Genomic DNA, 21040 nt, shown 5'->3' on the forward strand with positions numbered 1-21040 from the left:
TTGAGCTCAAAAGTCAACGCCTGAAAGTTGACAAATGGCATAGTCAACGCCTGAAAGTTGACAAAAGTCACCGAAAACTAATATAAGGTGTTTCTTTGCAAATTACTCTTAATTTTATATTCACTATCCCATATTTTCGATGGTGTGGGATATTCTCCATACCAAGAGACAAGTAATTTAATTTTATATTCACTATCGAAAATTTGAAAAAAGTAAGATAAATAAACAACTTAATTCCAAAAATAAGGTTCGTGAAAACTTATTTCCCAAAATAAGCGTCCGTACATCCAAGTCTAGCCTCGGGATAAGTCGCTGTTAATAACAGCGAAAGAGGAAAAAAAAAAAGAAAAATAAAAATCCCAAAGTCGCTGTTAGTAACAGCGACTTAAAAAATTAAAATTTTTTTTTTAAGTCGCTGTTAGTAACAGCGACTTAATGTTTTTTAAGTTTTCAGTTCTCAGTTACTTCCTCATTCCAACCTACGAGATTAAGAAGTTATCAGTTAATCTTAAAGTTGCTGTTACTAACAGCGACTTTGAGGTTTTAATTTTTTTTTTCCTCATTCGCTGTTACTAACAGCGACTTTGGGGTTTTTATTTTTCTTTTTTTTTTCCCTCTTTCGCTGTTACTAACAGCGACTTATCCCGAGGCTAGGCTTGGATGTACGGTCGCTTATTTTGGAAAATAAGTTTTCACGAACCTTATTTTTGGAATTAAATTGTTTATTTATCTTACTTTTTTCAAATTTTCTTCACTATCCCATATTTTCAATGGTGTGGGCTGGGGCTCTTCTCCATACCAAGAGACAAGTAATTTAATTTTATATTCACTATCCCATATTTTCAATGGTGTGGGCTGGGCTCTTCTCCATACCAAGAGACAAGTAATTTAATTTTATATTCACTATCCCATATTTTCAATGGTGTGGGCTGGGCTCTTCTCCATACCAAGAGACAAGTAATTTAATTTTATATTCACTATCCCATATTTTCAATGCTGTGGGCTCTTCTCCATACCAAGAGACAAGAGACAAGTACTTTAATTTTATGTTCCTCTCTTATTCATCCTAATACTTCCATTAAATCGGACACATTTATCAAGATAATAATTTTATTGTTAATATATTTAATTATACATAATTAAAAATTATAAGAAGTTAACTTAAATAATTTTTCCATTAAACGAATAAAACTAGACTCAGTTGACTAGAGTGATTGATAATTAGTATTAAAAATCAAATGAAATTAAATCGATATACATAATCCAATCCCCTAAATATTTGGGAATCCCACTAAATACTAGGAGTCATAATTTGTTATAGTGTATATATAATAATGTTTAGATTCACTAGTGAATTGAAGCATAAGATATTAGAGAGCATAGGATATGACAATTGTTCACATAATCATGTAGATACAGCCTTGGAGCACCAGTGAACTTAGAGCCACCAACCCATGAATAATGAGTTGACTGCATATAGACATAATAAGGTTTACTTATAAGCACAAATACACATACTTTTTCTGTTTCGTTTTAGTCGCTACATTTGCATGGGCACGCGAATTAACAAAAGTGATTGACCTACACTGTAGCTGATTGTTTACTTTATAGAGTATAGTATTTTATTATTGTTAATTAAAAAAGAAAAAGAAAAAATAGGTTGTTAGGTTACTTTATAGAGTATAGTATAGTATTTTATTATAGAGTATAGAGTATAGAGTAGGATAAAAATAAGGATAGGTAGAATTTTAAATGATTGTTTTATTACTAAAAACGAAAATGTAGCAAGTAATATAAAATTGCCAAAAATAGAAAATGTAGCGGGCATTATGGAACGGAGGAAGTACTTAATATTATTTCAGATATTACAATCACATATACTAATCACAACATAAACCCTTAATAATAACCCCCAAACTCGGGTGGTTGATAGTAAGTGAAAGAAAATCCAGCTTCCTTGAGCTTTCCTTGCAAAAGTTGATCAAGTTTCTTGGCCATTGAAGCAGTCAAATCATTGTTCCAATCTCCAACCTCTCCTTTCCTAAAGAAATGCTTGTTTTCAACAATCGGAACTGCTTTTCCGTTCTTGTTCACATCCTTTTCCTTCAAACTTTGAAAACTACAAATCTTAATTATTTCTTCTACTACATTTTCATTCTCTTCCTCCTCTGAAAATGGGCAACTTAGAAAATCTGCCAACTTTCTTAAATGTGCTTTTGGTTCCTTCTTTAGCCCTTCATATTCCAAAAACAATATTCTATCTGGGTTTTGCAAATACTCCTTCCAATATTCAAGCAGATGAGAATCATAAGGCCCAAATCTTAATAACCCCGTACAAAACTTATCCACGTATTCCTCCATCATTTCCGTACTTGACTTCATGTCCTTGTTCGTATCAAATGATAGATTAAAATGCCAAGTTGACACAAAAGTGTCAAGAGGATTTCGACAAACATAAACGATTCGAGATTTGGATGATTTAATTGAATCTGGTAATGATAAAAACGGTATATGGGTTGAAAAAAGTCTAGGTGAAGGTAAATCACTTAAATCTGGTTGAGTTTCATTGAAATTTTTGTAAATATTGAACTCAAAGCTGGTGACTAGTTCATGGGGATTTTTAGTTTGAAAAACTTGTTGAGAAATAGTATGTAGTGAAGTTGATTTTCTGTTTAAAATGGTGTATAGTAAGGATTTTAACCAAGTAGTACCAGTTTTAGGCAGACTTGCGAGTATAATATCAGTATCTTGAGCTTCAAAATGGGTTTGGAATGCAATTACATTTTTAAGAATAAAAGTTGGACACCAAAATCCTTGATAATTGTGAAATGAAAAACCAAACCATAGTTGTTTAGGGAGAGTGAGTTCTAACTCTTTGAACTTAGCCTCCAACTCTAATTGTTCTACATCTGTAGACTTTCTGGTTTTTGATGAACTCATTCTGGATATGCTCACAGAATTGATTTTGAGTATGAGTATTGATTATATAAACAAGAACATGCCTTTTATTTATGACAATAATGATAAGCAATACTTCCTACTTTCTATTTTTTTTATTCCGCCAAACATTTTTTATTAAGATATATTTCTCTTATTTTTAATTAAATACTACTTGTATTATTTTTTAATTTTTTCCACTGATTTGCCATTAAAGAAAATTGGTTGGACAAAGAGAGAGTGAAATTCTCTATTCATATATTATACTACCTCTATGACTATAACCATGTTAAGAATTTAATTTTAATAATATTATATACTCCCTCGATCTTTTACTTTTTGTTTGTCCATTTGTTCTTTGCATGCATTTTTTTAGTAAATTTTAAGTCTTAATATTTCTAAGTATGTACCATAAAAGATATAAAAGTTATATATATTAAAAAATTTTATATCAAGACAAATCTAATAAGATCTCACATAAATATATTTTATCTTCAATATATACTTTAAAAATCTAATCTAAATTTCTCTCTTAAAATATATAAACTTAAAATGGACAAATAAAAAAAATGAGGGAATATAATACATGTAAACAATCTTTTTATATTGTTCATCTAATTTTAACAAAAGATATCACTTTGATGTGCCAATTAACTTATCTCTAGTATATATAAATAATTCATATTATAAATAAACATAAAATAATTTCAAATATCCTATTTTGCAATAACATTAAAATTATTGTAGATCAAGACTAAAATCCACGAAACATGTGCCAAGAGATCATAACCAAAAAGCATGGTAACCTAATTTCTTTTAATGGGAAAAGTGACCAAATTTGATTGGCAAACTAATTCCTACCCCTATAAAATAATCGGAAACTTGAACTGGTTTCAAATGATTAATCAAGATTAGGAAACTGTATTTTTGTTATCATTAATTACAAAACCAGCGATAAACATACATGAACCATCAAATATGAGAGGTTTCACCGTACTTAATTCATATATAAATTAAATGTTCTAATAATATAAACTATTATCATACTTTATCCATTCCACTATACTAGCTATATTTGACTTTTTACGCAATCTAATGTGTTATTTTGATCATTTATATATTGAATTATACACGTATAAAAAATATAAAATGTTAATATTATGAAAGGTATGCGATTAAACGATTCAAATAAGATCCCACTTGACTATACTTTTTCTTATACATTAGGCACAAATATATAAAATAAGCTTGAATAATGAATAGTGCCAATAATCCTTATATAGCTAATATTTTAAATTGGAGGAAGTATAAAATATTTGTTTTAGAGTCGCCTTAGCAAGATACAGTCTCTTATAAAAATAGCTTTAAAAATAAAAGCAAAAGAACTAACTTTCCATAAGCTTTTAGCCACCGATAAATTTAATTGTATTATAGATGCCAACATAGATTGCCGTGTATATAAAAGTTGGCCACAAGGTAGTTGGGTGAAATTTGTGGAAAAGATAATTAGGTTAGAGAATAAAATAAAAATAAGTGAATGATGAAAATGAATTACTCAGTTAGAGATAGAAGTATAATATGTTAGTGAATCAGATTAAAAGAAAGAAAGTGAGATCATTATTAAAAGCATATTGTATTGATCAATTGTTACTATGTTGTACATGTGGGTATGATATTTTTATTAATTTATTATTAGATTCTTTTTTAAAAAAAATAAAATGACTAAGTGCAAATTAAAATAAACGGAGGGACTAATTGCTAAAATATAAAAATTAAAATCACTATACACCAAGAATTTGCTTTTAAAAAAAAACATATAAACATGAATTGTAACAAACCATTAAAACCACGATTTGATTCTTTATTTTTTTTATTTAAATACAATGTTGATGGCATACATTTTAAATTATTTCAAGATAATTAAATGTGTTTTAATAAATTTATGTGTAAATCGTAGCGTCTTACAATTGGTACCAAAATTGTTTAAATTGAATTACTAATTTATTAGTCCGTGCTACTGCTGCCCATTGCATTCTCTGCCTTGCACATGGTTCGGTTTGATCTGCCCTGACACTAAAATTAGACTAAAACAAAAATTCAGATTAAATTATTTTCAGAACGGATCGGAGTTCAAATCGCTAGACTAGAACTAACCAAACCGTTCTACAACGGTCTGGTCTACGCTTTTTTATATTTTTATTTTTTCCAAATTTATATATGTTTTATGAAAATATTTTGAACCTGCAAACTCCAACTATAATAATTTATAATTAGTTGATTGCATCAACTTCATTCAACTATATACTCCTTCATATTTACATCAATTGTCCCATTTAGTTTTGGCCTCGAATGCATTAATTTGATCTAACTATCTCTAAATGTGTATAATTTAAAATTATAAAAATTTGATATTAATAAATTCTACATTGAGACGAATCAACAAGTTCACACTTGACTATATCTTAACGTCTAGATTATGAATATAGTACAAATTAAGAGTGATCAACAAATAGTATCAAAAACCTAAATGAGACAAGGGACGTGAATTAAAGGGAGCATTACTCTATAAAAATAATTACATCTTGAAATATCTAGGTAGCAACTTTTTTTTAAAAAATTATAGTTTTTCGTTATAATAAGGTTTGTGGTCTGGTCTAAACAAAAATCGAGATCAGACCGTAAACCGTAATTTTTTTTTGAAAAAACCACACCAGACCATTTAGACCGTAGACCAAACCAAATACTAAAATTACAATTTGGTCAGATTTAATTTACGGTTTAAACGAAATTTTGTTCAGCCCTACTCTTGGCCAATAATGCAACTGCAAGCCGTACTGCTTATTGTGATAAACTACTACTATTAGAAGATCTACTCTCCTATCTCTTAGAAATGAAAAAGATAGATCATTGTTGCAAGAAGTACTGCTGAGGCTGAGTACATAGCCATGGCACATACTATATGTGATTGAAAACGAAAGTCTCAAAGAGGTTCAACAATGAAAAACAAATGAAAAATATAATACAAAAGATGAACACAAGTGTTCATGAGGTATCTTGAATACATCCCCAAAAGATGAACACAAGTGTTCATGAGGTATCTTGAATACCTCCCCCTCAAATAAACCTCCCTTATCTTGAGAACAATCTCTCAAGACCACAAATACTAAAGCAAAGTAAGAACACTCTCAAGTTTCTAACAATACAATAACCCTCTCAACAATATGTGTGTTTTGTGGTGAATGTTACTATGAGTTATGAATCCTATTTATAGGCAAGATATTCATCACTCTTAGTATTCTCTCATAAATCACCATAAACTCACATGTAACATCCCAATTAACATCCCAATTAACCATAACAATAAACATTACAATAAACAATAGAGTAATGCACCACATTATTGCATAGTCACTACAAAATTCTGACCAAAAACAGGATCCAAAGTAGTCTGCTGGACTTCCACTCGATCGAGCCACTACCTCGCTCGGTCGAGCAAGCTTCCAGTGAAGCTACTGACCTGTTCTGTACACCTTGCTCGACCGAGCTAACACCGCTCGACCAGTCGAGCTAGACTTTACTCGATCGAGCGGTTGGTCGAGCCACTCACAGTCTGCTTCTTTCTTTGTTGCTTTGATCAAGCAACTCTTATCAACCGTTCCAAACCTTAAATTACCCATATCCGACACATCTTTATCGACCCTCTCTAAAGTACAAGACAAAGCATGTTCGATTATATGTTTAAAGTTAACGTCATCATTAAGATTATTGGCACTTGCTTTAACAGTGATAAACAAGCAACATTAGCCATTGCTTCCATCCCCATCCATCATGAAAGGATTAGAAAGTCATTAATAACGACTATCATTTCATCTGCAATCAGCTAGCAGATTAATGCCAATACTGTCCTACAAACTTATGTTTCTTCTACGAAAAAAAGTAGCAGACATATTTTTTAAAGTATATACCTCAACCATCAGCTTAAACTGATAGTTCAGGTCCATGATATGTTATATACTCTAACAATATTTATCAAAGCTCTTACAACTACTCATCACACACTACATTAATGTACAACTACTACATTATGTAGGTAATCACCCGTGGGCTTACTCACGTGGACACACCCTCGGAGCATCTATGGGCTTGGGCCCACAAGCCCACAAACACCTAGCATTGACGGTTGATCCATGCTAAGTCAATACTTCAAACAGACTGTTAAACATACAAATTCTCATACTAACCAAAATGTATCTGATTCTGTTACATAGTGCATTATGCAAATAAGTTTGTTAGTGCATATTGCAATTAGTTTGTTATTTTGTTTGTTAGTCCATTGCCACATTAGAGCATCCTTACTCATGACCTAAAAAAAAGTATCTTACTATTTCACAACTTTTCTCTCTTCTAAAAGTTCATCTTTCAATCTAATTTTATTAACAATAACCTCTTTTAAAAGGTCATCATTCTCTCTTTCTTACTTTTTTTCTACCCCACCATAATTTCTCTTCCTTAATTTATTTAACATTTATCTTTATTATTTTATGATAATATTTTCATGTACAAAGTTAATATAATTTTTTATTTGATTAAAATAGATCTACTATTTTATAATTTAAAAAATTATTCTTTTAATAAAACTAATATTTTTTAATAAATATAAATGTAGACATTAATAATAATTAAGGAAAATTCGTTAACTTCAAATAAAGATTATAATGCGCATACATAAAACAAATACACAAATTAAAAAACTAAATGATACATTAATTGCGGCTCCCTTCAAACTTTTACCAGATATTTTCAACCAAGTCATCTTTTAAGGATAAATATGTTTGTCGATCTTCAACATCATCCTTATTTGCCAAGTATCGGTTGATATCAACAATTCTATCTGTGTAATATTCAAAGTCATAATTTAATCCACTTGTACCTTCCGATTGACCTTTTGGACGATTTCCTATGAATTCTCTACCATCAGCATAGTGTATATATGTATCTCTTTCATCTTCCACTATTATATTATGCATAATTATACAAGAAGTAATTATATCAGAGAGTCGTTCTTCATCCCAAGCAAGTGATGGCTTTCTAATTATTGCAAATCGAGCTTGCAACACCCCAAATGCTCGCTCCACATCCTTTCTTGCTGCTTCTTGATGTTGGGCAAATAACCTTGCTTTTGCTGTTTGCGGTTCAGTAATAGACTGAATAAAAGTAGCCCATTTAGGATAAATGCCATCAGTGAGATAGTAAGCCATGCCGTATTGAAACATCATTTTAAAACATTATATAAATAAACCATCATTGAAAAAAATACATAATTAAAACATAATTAAGACATTACATAATTAAACTATCTTCTGAAAATTGTAATTCTAAAAGTATTGTCCAAGTTGAACCATCATATCAGCTTCCCATGACTGAAGAGTTTCCGTTTTGCTTAATGTTTGATAGATCTTCCAATTCATTCGATATTCTTCCAGTTGAAGTTGTTTTTGTTTTCGGGCTTCCTTTTGTTTTTGAAGTCTGTCTTCTCCTTCATTATTTCTAAATTAAGTCGAAGACTCTCTCAAATGCACTCAAAGCTTGAATTGATTGATATGCAACCATTTTCCCAGTCATGCTAGCCTTAGCCTTCTTCACACGCTCGGGGCGAGTGGATGATCCTCCTTGAGGTTCACTTATTGGTGTTTCAGAATCTTCGTCCGTCCTTGATCTTTTCCCACTACTTTCACTACTAACACCACCAGTTGGTTGTTGATACAATTGTTTTTTTGATTACTTTTTACCACTTGCTTCCACTTGTTATACTTTCTTAAAATTTTCCATTGCTCAATCAAGTTTAAGTTACCGTGTTTTCTTTGATGGATTAAATGCACTTCTTTAAGCATATCTTCGTCTGTCGTGCCACTCTTCTTCCTCCTAAGAGCTTCGTCATAACTTCCAGACCACTTCAAACATGCTGGAGCAACTCTACCCCAACGACATTTAAGCATGTCGGTGGTTCTTCGTGGGATCAGATGGGGTTGTTCCATCCTCGCTGCTTCATAAGCTTCCTTAACTTTTTGCCACCTCACTCTTATCTTTTGGTTGGTGCTTACAATTGGATCTGTACTTGTGTTCATGACTGAATATATAAAAGCAATATCTTCAATCAAATCCCAACTTTTCTTTGAAGGTATAGGGGCTTCATCATAAGGATGCTGTTGAGATGGTTGAACCAATTGAGTGAAGCTCGGTGGTGAACCAAATTGTGAAAGTAGATCTTGAAATGATGGTTGGGTGTAGAGCCTAGCATCAACATGATGAATAGAATTTCCTCCGTCTTCAACATATTGATCATCTTGATCATTTCTTTCATTCACATCATCATCATCATCATCATCATCATCATACTCCATCTCATTTTCGTCTAATTTCACCCCTTATCGGAGTTAAATAGTTATCAATATTAGAGTTGACATTGTGAGATTGATGATAGAGGTGAAACATAGTTTGAGAATTTTGGATATTTTGAGGAACATAATAAGATGAATTTGGGATATTTTGAGGAATATAGAAAGAAGAATTTGGAGTATTTTGAAAAAATGGAGGATTGAATGGAGGATTTTGATACTGAATTTGAGCACTTTGATAGTTAGAAAATTTTTTTCTTTTTTTTTTACTTGGATTTCTTCCATAATTTGGGTTATTTGAATCCATAATTTTTTTTGGGGATTTTTAAAATGATTATTTTGGTATTTTTTAACAAAAAAAGTAGGAAAATAAGAAGAAAATATGTGAATATAAAATTATGTCAAAAAATATCAATATGGGTCTCATTTTATAGATCTCGAAAAAATATGACCGTTGGTATATTTTTTTTTTTAAAAAAAATTAATTAAATACGAAAATAGTCGTTTATTGTAAACGGCTATTTTTTGGCAGCCAATCAAAATGCCACACGTGGAAGGGTGGCAGACCGCGTGTCACGGAGCCAGCCATCACCTTTTCAGCGCCCAATGAGATCGCGACACGTAGCGAAATTTTTTTTTAAAAAAAGGGGTGACCTTTTGAAAGCACGGGTCATCAATGGATCTATTTCATCGATCAATTGCATGACCAACCTAATTCTAGGTCACCATTATTTACACTTTTGTCCTATATAGATGATGTGACCTCTTAAAAGGTCACCATAATTGGTGCTCTTATAGCTAGCTTGTCACGCTTTATTCTTCTCTCTCCTTTTCTTGTTTCTAGATATTGTATAAATATGCTTTTCCCTTTGTACAGTACATTCATTCAGAAATACAACTTTTCTCTTCTCTCTGATATGAATGCTAGCATTTTGTTCTTCTCATATCTTCATACCTCCATTGTTATGTAGCTTCTCAATGCATTTTTTTATCATAGTATCAGAGCAAGATATCCTGCTTCACTCAAAATAGCTTTAGATTTTACTCTTTCTTCATTCTTTCCTTCTTTTTTTCATTCGTTTTTTCAATATTTTTTGCATTGAAACATGGCGATTTCTGAGGTAGGTCCAACTTAAAATCCAACAAGCATCTTCTACCTTCATCCTTCAGACCATGCTGGCATAAAACTCGTTTCAACACCTTTTGATGGTTCAGGATATGCCGATTAGAAGAGATCTATGATAATAGGTCTTATTGCTAAAAATAAGTTGTGTTTTGTTGATGGTTCCGTTCCTAAACCTTCTTCTAATTCAACTAATTCAAAGTCTTGGGAGAGGTGTAATAATATGGTCATCGGATGGATTATTGCTTCTCTTGATAGAGTCATTGCTAAGAGCATCATGTATTATAACAATGCACATGAAATATGGCATGATCTAGAGGAAAGGTTTTGCTAATTCATCTTCTGCATAATTATACAGTTTGCAAGAAGAACTTGCAAATCTCACACAAACCTCAACCATGACAGTGGCTGATTACTTCCCACGCGTGAAGTCTCTTTAGGATGAGATTGATCATTTGGATCTTGTACCAATCTGCACTTGTAATGACTGCTCATGTACTCTCACTAAAAATTTCTTAAAGAGTCAACAGGATCAAAGACTTATTCACTTTTTTATGAGACTTGATGATCAATTTCATCAAGCTAGAACAAATATTCTTATAATGAAGGAACTACCTACTATACAGGTTGCTAATAGAATTTTGGTTCAGGAGGAAAGGCACAAAGATATATTTAAACTTATCTTTGCAGGTAGTGAGAATATGGCGTTTGTTGCTGATAAAAGGAAGAGTCATGATCAAAACAGAAGCAATGAAAGGAACCATAATTATAAGAGATAGAATGGAGGAACCAAAAGAAACAACAACTATTTTTGTGATCACTGCAAGATTCGAGGTCATTCCATTCAATGATGTTTCAAAATACATGGATGTCCTGATTCCAAAGGCAAGAAAATCGCTGCTAATGTTCATGGTGAACTCTCTGACACCAGTACGAATATTGGTGGTACAGGATTGACTTTAGAGCAATTGAACAATCTAATGGCATTACTTAACAACAATGCAGCAGCAACGGAACACAAAGAAAATGCTACTGAAGATGATTCTAATCTCATTACATGTGGTAACCTAGCTGACTAGCAGGTACTCTATGTCACACAACTGGATTATTGATAGTGGTGCTACTGATCACATGTGCAACACTATTAATTTGTTTACAAATATCAACAAAAGTTGATAGTAGTTTGCTTGAAGTTACAATTCTGATGGTGGAAGACTAAAAGTCACCAAATTTGGTGATATCTAGTTTAATGACAGAATTACTCTCAGAGATGTGCTTTTTATTCCTAGCGTTTGATTCAATCTTTTATCAGTACATAAATTATGTTCTGATAATGCTGTTTCTCTCACATTCTCACCATTTGAATGTTGGTTCCAGGACCCTTCCAAGAAAGAGAACTCACCTCATGGTAGAATGAAGTATGGACTCCATTGCTTTGGAGTTTTCAATAAAGTCGATAAAGAACAAGTCACTATCACAGCAAACCATAGCTTTCTTAATCACACTACTATCCTTGCTATGATTAAAGAAATTTAACTTTTACATAAAAAACGTATTTGCTGCTTATCATTTGCTGCGGTTTTTGCATATACGCAGCAATAAATAGGAAAAAGAATAAGAAAAAAAAAGCATTAATTGCTGCGGTTCTAGGCCTCGACCGCAGCAAATACTCAGTAGCACACTCAAATGCTGCGGTTGATTGTGTGCCCGCAGCAAATAACACACTCAAATGCTGCGGTTGATGGTGTGCCCGCAGCAAATAGTCCATGAAGAATTTTAACTGCTGCGGTTGTGGGCTATGACCGGAGCAATTAAGTGTATTAAAATGGCGCCTTTTAAATTTTAACGTTTATATTTTCATGAGAAACCCTTCAGTTTCCTTATACCACACGCACAAACGAACACATACTATTTTCCTTCTTCTTCGTTCCATTCCAGACTTCAAACTTCAATACTGTTCTTGTTCATTATCAAACTTCAAACTTCGAATTTTCGTAAACTTCGAACACATACAGTACAACGGTTTTCTTCTACTGTTCTTGTCCATCATCATTCTTCAATACCGTTCTTGTTCATTATCAAATTAAACTTCAAACTTCGAATTTGCATAAACTTCGAACACATACAGTACAGCGGTTTTCTTCTACTGTTCTTGTTCATCATCATTCTTCAAAACCGTAACGTTTGAAACCAAAGGCATTTTTGGTCTTGTTCATCTTCAAAACTCACGAATTAAGGTATTATTTCTCTTTTTAATTTCAATACATACGAAAAACCTTTAAAATGTGGTTTGTTAAATTACTGCATATGAATTATAGGGTATTATTATATTTCTCTTTTTAATGTGGTTTGCAAGTTCAATATAATACATTTGAAAATTAGTGCTAATTTTTTTTCTTTGTAGATTATTACATAACCCACAAAATCAAGGTAATTTCTATTTGTTTTGTAAATTTGCAAGTTTATATTTTTATTGTTTCACTTGTAATTTAGTAATTTAGTTAAAATTGTGGTTTGTTAATTAATTATTTGCATATTTAGTAATTATTTGTGAATGTGGTTTGTGTGGTTTGTTAATTATTTGCATATTTCATTAGAAATGTGGTTTGTTGTTATACTTGTCTTTAATTATTAGAATTAGAATACTTATATTTCTAATGTTAAATGATTTAATTTTGTTATTTATATTTTGAATGTTATAATTCTAAGGTTATACAATGTTAATTATTCAAAGTATATTTTTTTAGGGTTAAATATGTTTGTTAGAAATAAGTATATATGTTTAAAAGTTTTGTATTATTTTTGTTTTGAATCAATTAATCACACTAATTAGGATGACAAAAGATCGTTCTTGGATGTATGGAAGCATTGAATCGTCGGAATTTATTAATGGCGTATTAGAATTTTGTAGTATTGCGGTTGAACATCAAGTTAGGACGGGGGAGTTGGTTTTTATTGCCCATGTGTCAGTTGTGGCAATGTATCAAAGGTAGATAGTGTTGATATCCTTAGGGAGCACATACTTCGACGTGGGTTTAGGCCTCAATATCATGTTTGGGTTTGGCATGGTGAGGAGGAAGTTTACAAAGAGAAAAGTGTTGTTGAGGACGTCAATAATGTGGCTGATGTCAATGAGGATGTAGTAGATCATGTTGATGGGTATGAGACAGATGAAGAGAATGTCGATGAGGATGTGTATCGTGTTGATGAGATGATGGAGGGAGTCGAGGATGAGTTAGGAAAACTTCCTCGTGTTTTTGACTTGTTGACAGAGGCTTCTCAAAAAGCTTTGTACCCTGGACGTACAAAGTTCACCAAACTAACAGCAGTGTTGACAATTTTCAACATTAAGTCATAGTTCAATTGGAGTGACCCTAGTTTCAAAATGTTATTAGAAGCGTTAGGTGAAATGCTTCCTGAGGGAAATGAACTTTCAAAGTCGACATATTATGCCAAAAAGCTCATGTGTCCTTTCAACTTAGAGTACCAGAAGATTCATGCGTGTTCGAATGATTGTGTGTTGTATCGGAATGAAAACGAGAACCTAGACGAGTGTCCTAGGTGTGGGTTATCGTGCTACAAGTGTAAAGGGGCTGGGGATGCTAAAGGGCCCCCAGCTAAGGTATTGTGGTATCTTCAAATAATACCTAGATTCAAGCACTTGTTTTTTATAAAGAAAGATGCGTTAAATTTGAGGTGGCATGCAGATAGGGTGAAGAAAGGTCACTTGCTCACACATCCATCTGATTCTCCGGAGTGGAAGAGTATTGATAGGTTGCATAAGACTTTTGGGGATGAGGTTTGTAATTTAAGGCTCGGACTGTGTACGGATGGAATGAACCCATTCGGTAATCTTAGTTCTCAACATAGTACTTGGCCGGTACTTTTAGTGATCTATAATTTGCCACCTTGGTTGTGTATGAAGCGTAAGTACATTATGCTTTCGCTTCTTATCTCGGGTCCTAAACAACCTGGCAATGACATAGATGTATATCTTGCACCTCTCGTTCAGGATTTGAGAAATATGTGGGATAAAGGCGTTTCAGTGTTTGATGCATATGCTAATGAGGAGTTCACCTTGCGTGCAATGCTTTTATGCACCATTAATGATTTTCCGACATATGGCAAATTATCGGGGTATAAGAACAAAGAGAAGAAAGCATGCCCAATATGTATTGATGACGTGGAATCCATGTGGATTCCTAAGTGCAAACACGTATTCATGCACCATCAGAAGTTCCTCCGACGAGACCACCCATATCGTAAGAAGAAGAAGCTGTTCAACGGGGAGGTTGAGGACCGTGTAGCTAGTCGACCGTTAACCGGTTATGAGGCTTATGAACATATTAAGGGAGTTGAGACTGTATTTGGTAAAACAGGGCAAGTGCAAGGGGGTGAAGACCGATTATGGAAAAAAGAATCAATCTTTTGGAAGCTTCCATGTTGGAGAGATCTACAGGTTAGGCATTGTCTTGACGTTATGCACGTAAAGAAAAATGTATGCGATGCCATACTCGGGACTCTTATGAACATTCCGGGTAAGACAAAGGATGTTAGGGCCGTGCGAGATTGGTTTGAATGTAATGGTCTTCGTCTAGAGTTGTGGGCACATGTTAAGGTGAGTAAGAAAAGAAATAGAGCTGATGAAGTTGGTGGCAGTAAGAAGAAGATGAGCAATGACAAAGTTTATTTGCCTCCAGCTTGCTACACATTGTCCAAAGCAGAGAAACGGACATTTTGTGAGTGTTTCTATGGCATTAAGGTTCTGTCTGGGTACTCATCCAACATGAAGAGATTTGTGAGCCTAAATGGTAAGCTGAAGTTGGGAAGCATGAAATCTCACGATTGCCATGTAATGATGGAAGTGTTCTTACCAATTGCAATCCGTGGAATACTGCCAAAACATGTGAGATATGCTATTACCGAGCTATGTTCGTTCTTCAACACAATTTGTAGTAAAGTTCTTGATCCCTTTAAACTTGATGCACTTCAACTCGACGTGATTGTAACTTTATGCAAGTTTGAGATGTATTTTCCACCTTCTTTCTTTGACATAATGGTCCATCTTATTGTCCATCTCGTTCGTGAGATCAAGCTTTTGGGCCCAGTTTTTTTAAGGTGGTGTTATCCTTTTGAAAGACACATGGGTGTTTTACAAAACAAGGTGAGGAATCCAGCACAACCCGAGGGGAATATGATTCAAGGCACTGTGAGCGATGAGATTAGTAACTTTATAGCCGAGTATTTGGCCATGACAAAGCCTATTGGACTTCCCACCTCTAGACATGAAGGAAGGCTTGAGGGAAAAGGAACAATTGGCTCAAAATCGGTCACACCTCCTCGAGACAGCCTTCTACAAGCACACTTGTATGTGTTGCATCATATTCCGGAAGTTCATCCTTTTTTGAGTGAGCATCTTGATATATTGCGCGCAAAATATCCTTCTAAAGGGGATAGGGCATTGATGCAGTTGTATAACAAGACGTTTATTAATTGGTTTCATAATCGAGTAATATGCGAAGAACTCAAGGGTGTATCCGAAATTGTTAAGTCATTAGCTTTTGGTCCGCGTGATGATGCCAACAAATATGAGGGTTACGATGTCAATGGGTTCACATTTTGGACTGAGGGTCAAGACAAGAAGTCATCTTATCTACAGAATAATAGGATTTCTATTTTTGCGTCATCTACATTTTATGTGAGTGCCAAGGATCAAGCGCCGGTTGATGCTAAATTGGTATACTACGGGCGGGTACATGAAATATGGGAGTTTGACTACTCTACTTTCAATATTGGTCTTTTCAAATGTAAGTGGGTAGATAATAATCGACAATGCATAAAAAATGACGACCCTTGTGGATTCACTCTTGTAGACTTAGCTCGTTTGCGTGATAGTGAGGAGTCATTATACTAGCCACACAAGCCAAGCAAGTATTCTACATTGTAGACCCGTCTGATAAAAAATGGTTTATTGTTGTACCGGAAAAAAGAAGCATCCTTGGTATAGGTGATGTTGAGGATGAGAAAGAATATGAAGCTTTTGAAGACTCCCCTCCCTTTATCAATCCAAAATCAGTGGATCAAGATGATGTAGATTATGTAGATATTGGTTATATGCGTGTAGATCACACGGAAGGAATACATTTGAATTAAGTGATTCACAAGGTATGAATTTAAAGCTTTTTAAAGTTTTTTTTGAACTTGGTTTGTTTTGCATGAAACTTTACACAGAACACTATTTGTTATATATTATTGTGTTGAAAGTATTAGAAATGTAAATCATAGTTATATTCTTAATATAACTTAGCTTATGTTCTAATATATTTCTATTCATACTCTTTCAGGTACTGATATACAATGCATCTATTCAGAGACGAAATTGTCCCCGAGATTGAGACCTCGGATAATGAGCATCGTAGTTACGACAGTGAAGAGGACCAAATTGTGAGATACGAGCGTATGGCTGAAGACGCTCCACCAATTGACAATCATTATGACACTGAAGACACCCAACCAACGGATGCTCCCACTACCACTAAAAAAAGAAAAAGGTGAGGTCCTACAAAAAACCTCAAAGTCACAGAACCCATGCATTTGTAATACAATGCATTGGGTCAACCCTGCGGAAAATGGCATAGGCAATATGGAAAACAAGTGGGCCTATGTATCCGCAAGATTTCCATATTGCACGCATGGAACGAGGTTCCAGAGGGTCTGAAGAACTCTCTATGGAATGATACTGTGGTAAGCAACTTTACTATTTTTACTCATTTAGTTACATTTTAAAATTAATTTAATTGACAGTAATAAATATAACTTTTTTTTGTAGAATCTTTTCCACATCGAGAGCGATGAGGACAAGAAGAATTTGTTTCTTTCAGCTGTTGCTGAAAGATTCAGAGATTTCAAATCCAAGCTAGTAACTAGCTGGATTACGAAGAGCCGTGCCCATACGACCAAAAAGGTCAAAATTGGGAGGCCTTTGTTGCCAAAAGAACAACACCCATAGAAGTAGTAAGTATTTCATATTATATTATATTTTTTTATTTGAATTTAGTTTTTTTGCTTCAGTCATTAAACTAATACATGACATTCGATTTCTATTGATTAATTAGGAAAAGCGCGGTAAAGCTTCTGATTCTACAAGCAAAAGGAAGTTTTACTATCGCTTGGGCCAGAAAACGTACGATGAGGTCCGAAAAGAGTGGGTGGATGCGGGTTTATACCCCAATCAAAGTTCATCCACGCCCTCATCTACGACTACCTCCGCATCCGTGAATACTCCTGCTGGAGATCGGGTGCGTGATTGGTATTGCGGGCTTCATTCCCGAGATGCAAGTGGTAAATTTACCATTAATGATCCGGAAACGAAGAAGGTTGCTGATGCTATGGTGAGTTTTGAAATTATTAAGTATATTCTTGATTTGTTTTGTATTCTTTGGCATTGATTTACTTATACTAATTGCTATATATGTCACTTTTTATTTGAACAGATGGGCTGGAAGGAAAAAGAAGCTACGGGGGAGTTCACGCCAAGAGGCAATGTTGACGCATTGCATATGGTCTTAGGGAAAGACCACAGTGGGCGTGTAGTCGGAAAAGGAGGAGTCCGTATGGGGCTATAGAAGGCATTCGAAAAAGAGTGTGTTGCTACTCAATCCCGAACGACGCTGCGGGATGAAGTAGCGACCCTCCGAACAGAGATTACGAAGGACGTTCTCGCCAAACTGGCCGCCGTGTTGCAGAAGATGGGAGCACCCATTGTTGACTTGGTAAACCTGATTGTTGAGGATCAGGAAAGTCAACATGGGGATCCTAATGCTTTGGTCGAACCAACACCCGAGCCCATTACCCCCGTAGCACCCCAGCCCATTACTTTCCCTGAAGGGGAAAACCCCACACCGGAGACCATAAACTTCGTTGCTCAAAATCTGGAGCCAACTCCGGAGCCAATGCTACAGGTACATAGTTTTTAAATATATAAGCACTTATTAATTTAAATTGCAACGCATTTTAATATTTTAATACTAAACGACGCAATTTTCAGGAGGCGACTCCTTGTTCTCTTTTGCTGGCTCAGTTAGGTGTTGCTAGTGATGGCGACTTAACTGAGGTTGCATATGGTGTGGCCCAGCCAACCAAAGAGGTCCAAACAGTGCATTTGATGCCTGTTACAAGTGGCCACATTAGTGTGACCGTGGAAGCTAATGTAAAGGGGTTTGAAGATTTCTCACTCCCGATTCCAATGCCAGCATGGAGCCTTGAGAAACTATCAGACGCCCTAGGTAGTTTCGTCACATAGCCATATGCTTGGGTCCGATTCACTAACATGGTAAGAATCATTTGTACCTTATTTATTTTTATTTTTTTAATTGCATGCTTACACTAATTTAATTGTATAAATTGAAATAGCAAAAGAGTCCAAAGGGATCTTGGAGAGAGGTCGGTTTCTCAGCAAAGGTGTCGACTGGGTCAAAGTCGATGCCAAGCACTCTAATTTTGACTGATGCGGAGCTAAAAGATCTCTCTCAAGAAAGCCCGTTTGTAATTATTGGTCCCAGTGACATTGGGCAATTTTTGAGAGGAGAGATGCTGAACGTAGCTCTTATCCATGTGTATATGAGGTGATGCTCATTATCTTACAAGTTAGGCATTGTTGTTTAATTTTTTTAATAACCGAATTACTAACAAAATTTTCTTATTCGTGAGTTTAGTGCGGCGTACGAGGAGCTAAATTCTTGCGAACCTCCAATAAAAATTGGATGGTTTTGTCCTGAGTCGATTTTGGGTACTAAATGTGTAAATGATCCAGATGACGTCAGAGCATACATTGAGACTTCTTTGACTAATTTCCTTGCATCTAAATACACGTTCATTCTGGCTCCATATACGGAAGAGTAAGTTTTATTTTTGAAATTGAACTTATCTTTTGATTTTTAAGTCACCTAATCTCTAATTTGTTGATTTTAAATTTTCATTTGTAGTTTGCATTGGATACTTTTGGTCATATGTCCATTAACGAACAATATGCACGTCTTCGACTCATTACAAAACCATCAAAGCCCGCCTCCCAACACAAAATTCAAAGCGTTGTTGAATGCGTACGTAATATTAATTATTTTACCAATTTGATTTAATTAAGTGTTATATATATATATATATATATATATATATATATATATATATATATATATATATATATATATATATATATATATATATATATATATATATATATATATATATATATATATATATATATATATATATATATATATATATATAAATAATATTACTTTTCCCATGTGTTTCAGCACAATGAAAAAAGTGCGTGGACAAATGGGATCTACATCCAGAGCCACATTTCCAAAATGGACAGCAATAAAGGTACACAAATTCGATTTTATGCGTTTTTAAGCGTTTTTGTCAATTTGCGCGTAAAGTTGCTCAAACTTGGTTTGTTATGCACGAAACTTGGCACACAACACTATTAACTATATATTATTGTGTTGAAGTGGTTAGAATTGAAAATCATAGTCATATGCTAGAAATTACGTGTTAAGTTGCGATTTTATGCGTTTTAAAGCTTTTTTGGCACTTTTGCGCATAAAGTTGCTCAAACTTGGTTTGTTTTGCACGAAACTTGGCACACAACACTATTTGGTATATATTATTGTGTTGAAGTGGTTAGAATTGAAAATCATAGTCATATGCTAGAAATTACTTGTTAAGTTGCGATTTTATGCGTTTTTAAGCGTTTTTATCACTTTTGCGCATAAAGTAGCTCAAACTTGGTATGTTTTGCACGACCACCTTGTTCTTCAATTTACGCATTTCCTCTTTACTCAAAGTGCGTGTTTTTCTTGGAGTGTCGTATAAAACCTAAATATTATATGAAGTAATTAAAAAAGATTATATAATACTACATTAAGATTTTACATAATATTAAATATATAATAATATAATTTAAGAACTTAACATATATACATACTGCATCAATATTTTCGACTCCAACATTCTTCACGGCTTGTTAGAGATTGTCCATAAATTTGAGAGTACAATCAATACCATTATCTTGTCGAAAGTACTAAGAGATAATAGATGTTAATGCCAAAAAAAACTGCTAAAACCTTAAAAAAGCAACTTAGCATGTAATTTCAAGTTATGACTATTGTTTTCAATTCTAACCATTTCAACACAACAATATACACCAAATAGTGTTTTGTGCCAAGTTTCATGCCAAACAAACCAAATTTTAACTACTTTATGCGAGAAAGTGCCAAAAACGCTTAAAAAACATTAAAAATGCAACTTAGCACGTAATTTCAAGCATATGACTATTGTTTTCAATTCTAACTATTTCAACACAATAATATACACCAAATAGTGTGGTGTTCCTAGTTTCATGCCAAACAAACCAAATTTGAAATACTTTATGCGAGAAAGTGTCAAAAACGCTTAAAAAACCTTAAAAACGCAACTTAGCAGGTAATTTCAAGCATATAACTATTGTTTTTAATTCTAACCATTTAAACAAATTAGTATATATCAAATAGTGTTGTGTGCCAAGTTTCATGTCAAATTA

At 33.8% G+C, this 21040-nt stretch overlaps 3 protein-coding genes and 1 long non-coding RNA gene across 4 annotated transcripts; 1 reads left to right on the forward strand and 3 right to left on the reverse strand.

Annotated features, from left to right (window-relative positions):
* Positions 1-1708: 1708 nt before the first annotated feature.
* LOC130818861 (cytosolic sulfotransferase 15-like) lies at positions 1709-3056 on the reverse strand. The gene has a single exon (XM_057685106.1). It carries the CDS (start codon positions 2938-2940, stop codon positions 1900-1902), a length of 1041 nt encoding a protein of 346 aa, XP_057541089.1. The 5' UTR covers positions 2941-3056; the 3' UTR covers positions 1709-1899.
* A 1895-nt stretch (positions 3057-4951) lies between these two features.
* Positions 4952-8195, reverse strand: LOC130818399 (uncharacterized). Its single transcript, XM_057684567.1, has 2 exons — positions 7729-8195; positions 4952-5021 (listed from the first exon to the last, which is right to left on the reverse strand). The coding sequence occupies exons 1-2, from the start codon at positions 8193-8195 to the stop codon at positions 4952-4954; spliced, it is 537 nt and encodes a 178-aa protein (XP_057540550.1).
* A 423-nt stretch (positions 8196-8618) lies between these two features.
* On the reverse strand, positions 8619-9338 carry LOC130818401 (uncharacterized). The gene has a single exon (XM_057684568.1). It carries the CDS (start codon positions 9336-9338, stop codon positions 8619-8621), a length of 720 nt encoding a protein of 239 aa, XP_057540551.1.
* An 894-nt stretch (positions 9339-10232) lies between these two features.
* Positions 10233-12083, forward strand: LOC130818862 (uncharacterized). The gene is made up of 2 exons (XR_009044017.1): positions 10233-11537; positions 11833-12083. It is a non-coding gene; the product is annotated as an uncharacterized LOC130818862 (long non-coding RNA).
* The last annotated feature ends 8957 nt before the right edge of the window (positions 12084-21040 follow it).

Source organism: Amaranthus tricolor, chromosome 7 (genome assembly GCF_026212465.1).
Source record: "Amaranthus tricolor cultivar Red isolate AtriRed21 chromosome 7, ASM2621246v1, whole genome shotgun sequence".
Taxonomy (NCBI): domain Eukaryota; kingdom Viridiplantae; phylum Streptophyta; class Magnoliopsida; order Caryophyllales; family Amaranthaceae; genus Amaranthus; species Amaranthus tricolor.

Bases quoted from the DNA above. Each gene is read 5' to 3' on its own strand.
- LOC130818399 (XM_057684567.1), bottom strand. From the start codon at position 8,195: ATGGCTTACTATCTCACTGATGGCATTTATCCTAAATGGGCTACTTTT. The intron at 5,022-7,728 runs GTAAAAGTTTGA...TTTTTGTTTTAG, and splicing joins GACTTGGTTGAAAATATCTG to TCTAATTTTAGTGTCAGGGC.
- LOC130818401 (XM_057684568.1), bottom strand. From the start codon at position 9,338: ATGGAGTATGATGATGATGATGATGATGATGATGATGTGAATGAAAGA.
- LOC130818861 (XM_057685106.1), bottom strand. From the start codon at position 2,940: ATGAGTTCATCAAAAACCAGAAAGTCTACAGATGTAGAACAATTAGAG.